This window comes from Thermobia domestica, chromosome 1 (genome assembly GCF_964235325.1).
Source record: "Thermobia domestica chromosome 1, izTheDome1.hap1.1, whole genome shotgun sequence".
NCBI classification, from domain to species: domain Eukaryota; kingdom Metazoa; phylum Arthropoda; class Insecta; order Zygentoma; family Lepismatidae; genus Thermobia; species Thermobia domestica.
This window is the reverse complement of record NC_137454.1, coordinates 147,765,814-147,779,422: the sequence shown is the minus strand read 5'-3', so window position 1 is coordinate 147,779,422 and position 13,609 is coordinate 147,765,814. Positions and strand designations below refer to the sequence as shown.

The window sequence follows — 13,609 nt, the reverse complement described above, 5'->3', positions numbered from 1 at the left end:
TTCCCTACCTGGCGTTTTCACCAGATCCTGTATTAGCAGTGTAACGGACTCCGGTTTATTATTCTTATTTCTATATAAGGTTAATCCGTGTAACGTAGGTTCCTGTCACCACGGCATGGCGCGTCCTCAGGTTGCGGATCGAGGAGAAGGCCTCTAGATATAGAGGTTAGCTGCGAATATACTGAATAAGCAGTCGCGGACAGACGACTAGGAGTGGTCCTCCAGCTTGGGGGTTTGGGTAAGGCTAACACCCTCATCCTGTAAAAAAAGGTACTTGTTCAGAAACATTCACAAAAGCCTCGGACAAGGACTGATAACTTGGCACGACATCAGCAAAAGAAAATGGACATGAGATTTGGAACATGGAATATTAGAAGTCTTTATAGGGCAGGCGCGTTAAAATCTGTAACGGGTGAGTTAGAGAAATACAAGATGGACTTAGTAGGAGTTCAGGAAGTTAGGTGGGAAGGAAATGGATCTGAGAATTCCGGAAATTTTACGTTCTTTTACGGGGAAGGAAATAAAAATCACCAGTTAGGAACAGGGTTTTTCGTTCACAAACGAATATTACCAGCAATTAAACGGGTTGAATTTGTTACTGACAGACTTTTTTATTACTCTTAAGGGACGGTGGTGTGATATTATTGTTTTAAATGTACATGCTCCAACTGAAGATAAGGGTGACGATATAAAAGATAGTTTTTACGAAGAAGTGGAACGGATATTTGACCAACTCCCGCGATACCATATGAAGATTCTATTAGGGGATTTCAATGCGAAGGTAGGACGAGAGGATATTTTCAAACCGATTATAGGGAACGAAAGTTTGCATAAGGAAAGTAATGACAACGGTGTTAGACTCGTGAACTTTGCAACATCCAAAAACCTAATCGTGAAGAGTACAAAATTCCCACATCGCGACGTTCATAAATACACTTGGACATCACCAGACGGAAAAACACATAATCAAATTGATCACGTTTTAGTAGATAGAAGAAGACAATCTAGCATAATTGACGTCCGGTCGTTTAGAGGGGCTGATTGTGACACTGCTCACTACCTGGTAGCAGCGACAATACGGGAGAGATTATCGTTGAATAAATGTAATACTCAATGCTCGAAAACGAAGAGATTTAATTTAAAGAAATTAGAAGAGAGCCAGGTAAGAGAGGAATACCAGATTGAAGTTTCGAATAGTCTCGGTTTTAGAAGACTCGGAGTGCACTAGTGTTGAGGATACTTGGATTGAAATTAGAGATAGCATTAAAAGTTCAGCAATAGAAAAATTGGGACATGCGGAAATACGTAGGAACAAACCATGGTTTGACCAAGAATGCATTAAACTAGTAGAGAAGAGAAAACAGGCAAAATTACGGTGGCTACAAAATCCGAATGAAATAACTACACAAAATTTCGCAGATATCAGGCGGGAAACTTCCAAAACTTTTAGAACAAAGAAACGGGATTTTTTGAAAGTTAAAATTAAGGAACTTGAAGATAATAGTAAAAATAAAAATATTCGGGACATGTATAAGGGGATCAGCGAATTTAAGAAAGGCTATCAACCTCGTGCTTATATATTAAAGAAATCTGACGGAACAGTTCTCACTGATACGGATAGCCTCCTAAATAGATGGAAAGATTTCTTTGACGATTTGCTGAACACGCAGCCAAAAACTAATGTGCGTGGAAAAAAGGAGATACACACCGCAGAACCGTATATTCCAGAACCCAATCGAATAGAAGTGGAAGCCGCGATAAAGAAATTAAAGAAACACAAATCTCCGGGTGTAGATGAAATTCCGGCTGAGTTAATTTTAGCTGGAGGCGAAAAATTGTGGAACAAGATACACAAACTCATTCTCCTTATCTGGAACAAGGAAGAATTGCCACAAGAGTGGAAAGAGTCAATCATTGTTCCAATTCACAAGAAAGGCGACAAAACTGACTGTAATAATTATCGAGGCATTTCTCTTCTGTCAACATCCTATAAAATCCTTTCAAATATTCTGTTAGCAAGATTGACCCCATACGCAGATGAAATTATTGGAGATTATCAGTGCGGATTTAGACGAAATCGATCAACTATCGACCAAATATTTACCATTCGCCAAATACTCGAAAAGAAGTGGGAATACAATACCCCGGTACATCAACTATTTATTGATTTTAGAAAGGCTTACGACTCGGTTAGGAGAGAAACATTATACAACGTTCTTACAGAGCTTGGAATACCGAGAAAGCTAATTAGATTAATTAAGATATGTTTAAGTGAATCCCAAAGTAAAGTCCGGGTAGGAAAATTTTTGTCCACGAGCTTCCACGTCGAAAATGGCCTGAAACAAGGAGATGCGTTGTCGCCATTATTATTTAACTTTGTGCTGGAATACGCCGTAAGGAAAATCAAAGATAGCAACCAGGGCCTAGAGTTGAACGGCATTCACTAGGTTATGGCATATGCTGATTATGTAAATTTAATAGGGGATGATAGGAGAACAGTAGAAATAAATGCAGAGATATTATTAAACGCTTGCAGGGACATGGGTTTAGAAGTAAATGCAGAGAAAACTAAATACATGGAAGTGCGTCGGGACCGTAATACGGCAAATTGTGGAGGCGTTAAAATATTAAATAATACTTTTGATAAAGTGGATACTTTCAAATATTTAGGATCAATATTAACAGACGAAAATCATATTCACGAAGAAATTAAATGTCGACTAAAAGCAGGGAATTCGTGTTACTATTCGGTTCAAAATCTCTTGTCGTCGCGAATTCTGTCGAGGAATTTGAAGCTTAAAATATATAAAATGATAATCATGCCTGTTGTTTTGTATGGTTGCGAAACATGGTCGCTTACTCTGAGGGAAGAACATAGACTGAAAGTATTTGAGAACAGGATCCTGAGAAGAATATTCGGACCCAAGAGGAACGAGAATGGGGAATGGCGGAAGCTTCATAACGAGGAACTACATAGTTTATACGGTTTACCCAACATTGTTAGGGTCGTCAAGTCTAGGAGGCTTAGGTGGGCAGGTCATGTAGCTAGAATGGAAAAAAGTAGAAACGCTTTAAAAGTCTTGAATGGTAGACCCATAGGAAAACGACCATTAGGAAGACCTAGGCGCAGATGGGAGGATAATATTAAGATGGATCTCGCAGAGATAGGAATACAAAGTAGAAACTGGATCCAATTAGCTAAGGATAGAAGTCAGTGGAGAGCTTTTGTGAACGCGGCATTGAACCTCCGGGTTCCATAGGCCATAGAGTTAGTTAGTTAGTTATATAAGGTTAATTCCGAGATAAATATTCCGGGTGTGTGATGAAATTAATTTTTCTAGAAAGTGAAAAAGTTAGAGTTGTTTGAGCTGTTTGGCTTTGTTTACGCTGTTTGAGATTGATGGTTTGCTTGATATATTTATATATTTACTCTTTGAATATTGATTATTTTTCTGCCTATTATATTATTTAACGGATTTAAATCCTCTCGTTAAATTAATTTTTGATTTCTTCTATTTCTTGATTTTCTATTTTATCCGAAATTTGGGCAGGTAAGACCTCTTATTTATCGGAAAGCAAAGGAAGTACTCAATTTTTTGCTAGAAGAGTTCATGTGTAAATCGCATTTGATGCTTGACTTAAAATATACAAAATTTTTACAAAAAATATAACACTAGTGGTGTAGTGGTAAGGCCCTTGATTGACCATTGAAAGTTAAATTACTATTGCCTATTTGGAATAAAGTTTTTTAACTATTTTCTTAATGTTCGCCTGAGGATTTACCAAATCTTTAACTAAGTTCAATCTGGGAGTTGTTATGAGCGACTGATAGGATTTAAGCCTGAATTTTGCAGAGCAGAGAACTTCATAATTTGTAATATTATTGTAATAAAGTTTTTGAATTGAAAGTGTTGTTTGTTATTTATTTGAAATATTTAACTGATTTGTGTGTAAATTTCTCTCCGTATTTTCGAAAAACTTAAACAAAACAGCAGCGCATATTTGATGTGTCTGGTGTAAAGCTCCTTCTGCAGCCTTTATTGGATATTTTTTTAACTTTCCACTTACTCCAATACGCTGCGGATGGGGGCGTTACAGCAAACAATTATCTTTTTCGCAACTTGCTAAACCACCTTTCTGGGAAGACGCAGTAAAATTAGGATCATACGACGAACAGTGACGTAATTTTCCCTTCAAAACCAATGACTTCTTTCATGGGAGAATTCAGTAACTAGTTGACAGGTGGCACAGTGCAATTGAGGTTATTGTCCTGACTAACAGTGGTGTTCCATTAAGTTACCGTTCTTTTCCTTACAGTGCAAAAATACGACATTAATTATGATTCGGTAATAACCGTTTTCAAACCTTTGCTTATAGACTACAAATTTGGGTACACAATTTATCACGTCATTATTGTTGGTGATCCAAATTTATATAATACACGAAAGACTTCGAAAACAATTTTTAGTTCATGTAATATCATCTTGCAGATTCTCACTTTCTAAATTTTTGATGCTCTTCATTGACTTTAAGGTTAGTTTAAAGGAACAAATTTTGCCGAAAGATGTCACTACAGTCTTTGTATCTCTCATGTATTTTTTATCTTTCACGAAAATTCACGATTTCTCTTACAAATTTCAACCTAGAGACTTCAAATTTTTAGAGAAGGAACTTCATAACCTATCAAAGACAACAATCCGTGCCGATTTTATATTTAAAATTTTCTTCATTGTTGAAATGGCTTGTTTGTTGAAAGGGATATTCAAACCTTTAACAATATAACTTTCAACAATGAAGAAAATTCTAAATAAGAAATCGGCACGGATTGTTGCCTTCGATAGGTTATTAAGTTCTTTCTCCAATAATTTGAAGTCTCAAGGTTGAAATTTGTAAGAGAAATTGTAAATTTTCGCGAAAGGTTAAAAAAATACATGAGAGAGAACGAAGACTATAGTGACATCTATTGGCAAAACTTATCCCTTTACACCAACCTTAAGTTATTCTCTAAAATTTAAAAAAGTGGATGGTGAGATTAGCAAAGAGTTTACGACTACATCCCGTATGAAAATGTATTAACTATGAAAATAGTGATATATTTTTCAGGACCAACATTGCAATCGAAAGGACTATATACGAAGTGATTAATTAGATCAATAGTATTGTAACTTCATTGAATAAACTCCAACTTAGAGATCATACCTAATATCTATAACATAAATATCATACGCAGAGCTTTTGCAATAGTAAAGTAAATGGGAACTGAAAAATAAAAGTTGTAATATGCAACATTGAATGCACAAACCAAATGGAGATACGTATGATCAGGGGAAGTACTCTGAATTAAATGGTAATATTCACTCGATGGGAAGATCTAGTGAAACAAGTGGATTAGTATTTTCAGTAAGACATTTTCTTCTTTCTCCTGTCTAGCCTCGTTTGCTACATTATTGCCAGCACCTTATTTTGATGAGCGAAATCAATAGTACTGAACTACGTAATTAAATACGTCTTTGCCGGGTGATTGTGGCTACAGAGTATTTTATGAAATTAAGACTTACTAAGATCAATGAAGATACTTTTTCTATATCAAAAAATAAAATAAAATAAAGAATGAAATTTGATTTTCAGCATAGTACTATCTTCATACTTAGAGTTGCTTGTCGCAACAATAAATTTTCTACTCTTTCTTCGAGTGATTTTCTAATTAATGAAAATTAATAATAATAATAATAATAATAATAATAATAATAATAATAATAATAATAATAATAATAATAATAATAATAATAATAATAATAATAATAATAATATGATATAATGTTTTAAACACATTACGAAACAGGGCGGTCAGTGCAATAAGAAATATCCTCCCACATATTGTTTCAGTATACAAAGTGAGAAAAACTATACATCGAGGGGTAAAGAAGTATGACACAAAGTGTCAACTTAGGATGCAAATTTGTCTCTGAAAATTCTCTCTTAAAACAAGTAAATAATTAAAAAAGACGTATGAAGTATAACTGTTGCAAACTGGTTTAACCATTTAAAGTAAAAACATCATTTGAGCTAGTGTTGAAGGAATAAATTACTGGGAAGTATTAAATCCAAAACACATTGCCCCGTCAATTATTAGGAATTGTTATATTACCCCTGAAAAGGGAATAAATGCCTAACTATTATGTAAAATACCTGGTTGAAAATATTGATGCGTTCTAATACTATAATGAGCTTTCTTTAAATGTATTATTGTATTATTTAAATTAAATGTATTCAATATAAGTGTGTACCTTTTAACTTCTGTACATATTACCCAAGAAAGAAAATTTTGGGTCCATAACTCTCCTTACTCTCACTAGAACTATTTTGTAAATTTCTAGTACTTCTAACAAAACACGTTTTTTAAAGCTACAATCTTAAAAATTGAGGCATAAGAATAACTAACGCATGAGAGCCAACATTCATAGTCTCTTTCAATGAACTAGACATTTTTCTCGTATATTGAATTTAAGGTGTCTATTTTAATGCGTATGTCTTCATAGCGTATTTTAGTTTTGTTCACACTTAAAGATTTATACATACGACTATAGATGTGTAAAGTATAATTAAACATAATCAATACATCATTGTTTTATTAATTATGTGATCTCTGAATTATCTTAATCAAAAACTATCTTGATTAAGACTTTCTTGGAAGAGCATAAAACACATGTTCTACGTCTCATATAGTCTCGGTGCTTGAAAGGAATGCTAAAGTTAAGAAGAAAAAAATAGAATTAGGAGTCTCGTTAACACGTCCAACATATGTGTCAGCTGTGGCACTCTCGTGTTACTCGAAATATTTTCTATTGACGCATCAAGAAATGAAAATTTCAAGCACCTTCGTGGAACAGAACTATGTCTTAAAATTGGGACTGCCCACTCTGGCTTTTAATGCTTCAAATAGAAGAAGTTTATATAATTTCTGTAATACAATCATACAGGTCTATCAAGTTTCTTTAGAAGACTTAATTAAGATGTTACCTTTTTTACTAACTCGTCAATCATTCCATTCCAGTTCCCGTTGTCATCCATATTACCGAAATGGTCTACATGTCGAATTTGGAAATCGAACTTCAAGATATCCTTAATATCGTTTATTAAGTCAATGCAGTATCCTTTGTACTCCACTTCGCCACTCTCTTTCGTTTCTACATACACAAACGGTGGTTGCTATATGAACAAGAAACAAAAATAAAATAATATTATTAATTATTTTGTCAAAATAATAATCTTTATATGACCTTTAAGAACACATCTAAATACAATTGTATAACAAATATTCATTTTAATCTATCACATCATTAACTCCAGAGACTCATCCTCGGAAATTGGGTATGAACCAAAAGGATTAAATATTTTTACGTAAAAGTATACGTTAAAGATATTTGATGCGTCGTAAGTGAGAAATCAGTTCGTAAAATTTTAGAAACGGATACCTCCGCAACATATGTGAACTACTGCTGAGAAATCGATGTCCTAAGGCCCGAGTCAGACCAGAAGAAAAGCAAGAGATTGACTTTGCTATGCCATATTATATCAGATAGATTAACTAGTATGCTCTATAATCAAGTACGAAACCAATGCTCTATAATCAAGTACGAAACCATTATCATATAAAATGAATAGAATTACTCTAGCAATAGAACTTCAAACAGAGACTGAAGTTAAAAGTAGTAAAAGCTTTTAACAGTACGTGTGTAAATCAAGTTCGATGAGTTTTATTGGAAGACAATACAAAATTATAAAATTTACAAAAGACACAGTAATCACAGGAAGCACAGTACATATCGACATATACTGGTACACACCGTATATACCATATATCGTGTTCAAATAACGGAAGTCAATACAAAAATTGATAATTCAACAAATAGTTTCAACGATTCATTATTGGAGAAAACTATATCATCATTCATTCATCCATTTGTCCGTTAAGGAGATCTGAAAGAATTCTACTCAAATAGCCTCATTGTTTAACTTATAAAATCAGAATAATGATTATTTTCATATCGCATCATTATTGCTTTTCTTCACGAATACTTCATTGAATTATCATTTGCATTATCCAACATATATTTTTCCGAACATCATCAAAGAGAATTATTACTGATCATCATTTGAGCAATAATTAAATCAGTTTCAACACCATCCAATATGATTAAAGTAAGATTATCACTTTAATGGTTCATTCCGTGAGCACATATTTATGACAGTAACAATATTTATTATATATCTATTATATATCTATCTAATAAAGAGAAAGAATCGATTATATCTATTTATTATTAATAATTATTTTGTATTCGCTTAAGGCTTGACACGAATGTCGATATATTTTCTTTGTCACATAATCTTGTTTCCGAGATAGGTTCGTTGATTGTTCTAAAGTTGGTCTCTGCTATCCATACAATTGTCATTGTTAATTATTCAAATCAGGCAATTCATACAGTACATACGAGGCGCATTTCAGAAAAAAAGGCAAGTAAGTTTTTACGTGAGATTTTCAACACTGATGGAGTTGAGCATGAATAGAATTCTGTGCTTGCAACGAAAATAGAATAGTCCGGTCGTAACACAAAATCCACCAAATGTGAACTGAGATCTGTCGTGTGATTTCTAAACGATAAGCGGCACAATGCAAGTGGCATGCAGCGGGAATTGTGTACTATTTATAAATATGACAGTAATGAGTGAAGGGAAAATCTGGCAGTGGCGCAGAGAGCTTCAGAAAGGGCGTTCAAATTTTCGTAACGACGAGTGTAGCGGAAGGCCTTAGTGTTCAGATGGACGATCTGCTGGAACGCGTTAACGAGAAAGTATGATCCAATCGCCGGTTCACAACAACTGAACTCGTCAAAGAGCTCCCATATGTGCTGGGAAAACAATGGGGCGAATTATGATTTATAAGCTGGGTTATCACAAATTGTGTTAGATGAGTGCCAAAAATGTTGACAGAAGCTCAAAAAAAGCAAATAATGACTGCTGCACGTGATCTTTTCGGCCCACTGGGAGGAAAGATGAAGATGACCTCTTTCTTCACATAATGACGGAGGATGAAACCTGGATATCGTACGCTACAGGAGAGTCAAAGCAGCAGTCGGTTTTCCTAAAACGAAGAAATTCAAACACCATCAATTTACAAAATGATGGCAACCTTGTTTTGGGAACAAAATGATGTGATTCTTTTAGAATTCTTGAGACCTGGACGAACTATTGCAGCAAATGTATAATGTCAAACTGAATAATTTCCGACGTACCATTCAAAATTGGCAGAAAGGAATACTACGCTTTGGAAATCTTCTGATCCGTGACAACACTCGCTAAAAAAACAGCTGCTCGTATTGTTGAAAAAATTCTAAGATTTCGATGAGGACTATTCAATTATCCCCTTACAACCCCGACCTTGCCTCCATTATGGAGTAGCGAGCATGAAAATATACCGAATGGAATCGAAACGCCCGCCAAGTGTGAACTACATGATATAATTCGATTTCTCTAAGCGGCTGCTAAGTTCCTTGAAATTCCTAGATCAGACAGTTAAGAATACCGTATTCTACCCCTACGCGTTCAACAAGGTCGTCTGCCGCCCAGATTTCCATCTGTGGCTACTCTCGTCGGCAATTCCTTCATTAACCCTTAATTGGTGACATGAGATCCCACGGACACTGGACACATTTTTTCTTCTCCCTCTAGCAGACGATTGACCTTGAATACGTGCCACTCCTAGTACCTTTCTCGCTCGCAATTGGCTACAGGTAGCTGTACAGTTCGGATGTCTAAGCGTCACTGTTACGTTTTCTTGCAACTAGTGGAGTCCCAGGGACCACACGTCACTAATTGTGTTACTATTTTGTTCGAGGGCAGTGTTCATGAATTGAGCTGATTTTCAGTTTTAACGTCCATTTCAGGAGCGAGGCTATATGAGACGGGACCTACTGATCAACGTGGAATCCGAACCATATGAAGTTCTGCCGAGAATCGAACCCGGGTACGCTAACCGCTTAGCCACGAATGAGCTCGGCAGTGTTCATATTTTATACATTTTGAAAACTTTATAATCACTTTTTCTCGTTCAATATGTTTGACAAACCTGGCCCATCTAGTGTGAATGTGTATGATTCTGAATTTACAGAAACAAAATTAATTACATGTTACATATTTCATGTTAAAAGGTGAAAGTGATGTAGTAAGAAGTAAGGTCGAACAGACCTTTGTAAAATTGGCGAAACTAATATATACTTCAAAAATTTCACAAATTTGTAAATGTCTTGCCTTCCATTGACAATAATTTTGAGGAGTTCGTTTATTATAATTTGCATATTAGTGTCAGTGTAGCCATATATAAAGCTATCTTTATTTACATTAGAAAATTTATACCAGATTGGTTTGAGCATGTTATATCCATGTACATTGCTATATTTCTTTATTATGTCTATGGTGCGTTATGTCCTATAGATACAATGTATAATTTTAAACAAGTTTGTCTTTTAAAAGAGATCGTGCTCCTTTTTATATTTAATAATTAATAAGGGGTCCCAAGGTCCTCACGTCACTAACTATGCATAAAAATTCACTACACCAGTTGAGGGTTAAACACTCTGCATCATTCTGCATATATCCATCACTTATATAGCTCGCACCATAATTCTTACTCATCCGAAGATGAATTACAGCTTTGCTATGACTTTCAATCTGGGGAAATCTACTGGTAATCACACATAGTTCACAATTGGCGGACACTTCGATAGCACTCGGTATGTTTTCGCTACTCCACAATGATCGAATTGCAGCATCTGTCGTTCTATGTGGAGAATATGTGACGTCCAATGAACAGTTTTTCTTTATCTCACGTGGCTCTCCTAACATTTCTCTATATTACCGATCCGCGAATAGGAAGGTTAAAATTTCCCATGTGACTTGCCATGATATCTATGAAAGCCTTCTTCACAATCTCATATCTCATACTCGTTTCCTGGTGCACAGAAAACTTATTAATTATTATTATATTACAATAGACAGTTGAACTTCCCCATCTACTGCAACAAGATTTAAAGATTCAATTACTCAATACCAGCAACCTTTCTTCCAAATATTGGACACTAATATTGAACACTACTCTTTAAGTTTACAACATTATAGAGATGGCATGCAGATACTGTTCTTTATTTTCCTGATATTTTGAAATTTATAACTATCTACTAAAAAAAGCTTCTCCTCTTAACAAAATATTGCTAATGTATTCCACGTTTCTTGTGCCATTTTCCAGTTTAATTCTTTTGTTTTGGAAACAAAGGCAACGTTTTATTTTTTGTGGCTAAATTGAGTTGGGACATACATCCTTTTATAAAGTTAATCCCCGTTGACATTCATTTCTTGCACGTGCGTAGTAACAACGCACTTAATTTGCTCCACTTTTTTTCTGTGGAATAGTGCTGAAGGGGAACCTTATCCTATCACCATAGCAACAAAGCATACAAATCTCGTGATTTTGTAACTTGACTTGTGGGCAGATTGAAGAAGTGATACAAGGGGGAAATATTGCTCAATCTGTTCTGCAATCGAGAAACTCCTACGAAAGTTCATTTATTATGAACATTTGCATCCGTTATTATCGGTATTAATGCGATCAAGTCTAAACTAAAAAAATAGGCATATAGGGCTATTAGGATTTCGTAAGCTTGTTTCATAGTTAATACTACTGTATTATGCTAGAGTGAGCATTAATTTATAGTTGCTGTTCCACAATTAATATATGTAGTAAACCGAAAATCTGAACATTTATTTTTTATTATTATTATTATTATTATTATTATTATTATTATTATTATTATTATTATTATTATTATTATTATTATTATTATTATTATTATTTAAGACTGACAGGTGTAGTAGGTAGCTGGCTAGTTCAAAGATTTGATTGACGTTTTCAATTATGACACAAATTTTCAATACTGAGACTATATGAAATGTGTGTCTACAGTTTAACGTGGTCTACAGCAGGGGTATCGTAAGGATTTTTTAAAAAGAGGTTTGTTGTCTTTGACCGCCAGATCACGCCACTATGTTGCCCATGTTTTTGGTTCGATCAGTGTGTCTCCTAACTGACAGTTTTCATTTCAGTACCGTTTCCTGTTTTTTTGCAGATTACATACCACATTTGCACAATATTACAATTACTGTATGTTCATATAGTGTACTGTACTGTAAAATGCTCTCGAAGCGGGCATGAGTACTTCAACTGCTAATAAAACTAATAAGTATAAGCATGTGACCCTTATTATACAGCAAAAGCTAGAGATAATTACGGGTCGGGGTAAATGAAACAGAAACTTCATAATATGTTACTTCAATATTAGTTCTTCGACAATTTATGATATACAAAAATGATGAAATACTTTATAGAGTAGAATATTTATATCGTCTGTACAGATTTAGAATGTGCGTAAACACTTAAAATACATGATCTAATTGTTCGAATTTGTATCTAGAGTGATTTTTCTTTGCTATTCCCGCTAAAATTATATTACCATTCAATAATATCAGTGTTCCCGAACGTGCCGGATCAAAAAGTGCCTGCCGTACTTAATAAAACAAAATTATTTAAGTACATTGCATAACTTTATTAATTACAATAAATATGGAATAGTACTATGGTCTATATTTGTGTGAGTAAGCAAATTTAAAAATGTTTTAACATGTATTTCAAAGAGCTCAGTTCCTCCGAAAACTAGAGCAGGACAATTGGCTCACCTCTATATCACTCTATGGGCGACCATGATTTGCATTTTAATACGAAAATCCACCCCAAATCTTCCGAAACAAAGACGGCAAGTTGTGACTTTATAACACTTTTCATATGATAAATTAGTTCACCCTAAATTAGTGCGATCCAAAATCAAATTATACCCGCATGAAGTCCTTTATTGGAACACTTGTACCTATAATTAAAGCATAATTCAATACGTAGGAAAAACGACACTTCTCTCGTCTGATTTTCCAATGAGACGGCACAGCTAGAAAGAAATTAATTTCATTCTACATTGCAAAATTACGATGGACTTGCAAACCCTGGTAATCCAGACTTGAAACTGGAAAGTCTACCACTGTCGACAAAGAGAAAAGTGGCCGATAGACTTATATAATGTTGGTTGAATCCCATACTTATGCACAGCATGTTTGGAAACCGAATAGAAATTCTACTTATAGCGGCGTTGTTTTTCTATTCTGTCTCTCCTCAGAAAGGAGGGATTAAATATACTATGTTATGTAAGGTGAGTCATTTATCTTCAAGCGCAGTTGTAAGATTGAACAAGTGAGTTTCGTTTCACAGTGTAAAACTACGGTAGACTTCCAAAATATGAAAATCCAATACTCAAACTTGAAAAATACTGGTTGCAATAGATTAATGAGATCAAAGATAGAATATGTTCCTTAAATGCAGAATCTGTATCAAAAAACTATGCCTTACTGTTTTTGTTGTATGGCAATAAAGGTTGAAACCGAAAATAGTTAATTTGAACCACTTCCGGATTGAATAGACGGTTAAGGGAGGAGATAGAACCTACTCTTG

General features: G+C 34.6%; 1 protein-coding gene across 1 annotated transcript in view; it reads right to left on the bottom strand.

Moving 5' to 3' along the window:
• Ir25a (ionotropic receptor 25a) overlaps positions 1-13,609 on the bottom strand; it is a 222,565-nt gene that overhangs the window by 34,535 nt on the left and 174,421 nt on the right. The window contains exon 10 of the mRNA XM_081764277.1: positions 7,021-7,209. Within this exon, the coding sequence (XP_081620403.1) occupies positions 7,021-7,209 (189 nt within the window). The remainder of the gene's footprint in view (positions 1-7,020; positions 7,210-13,609) is intronic.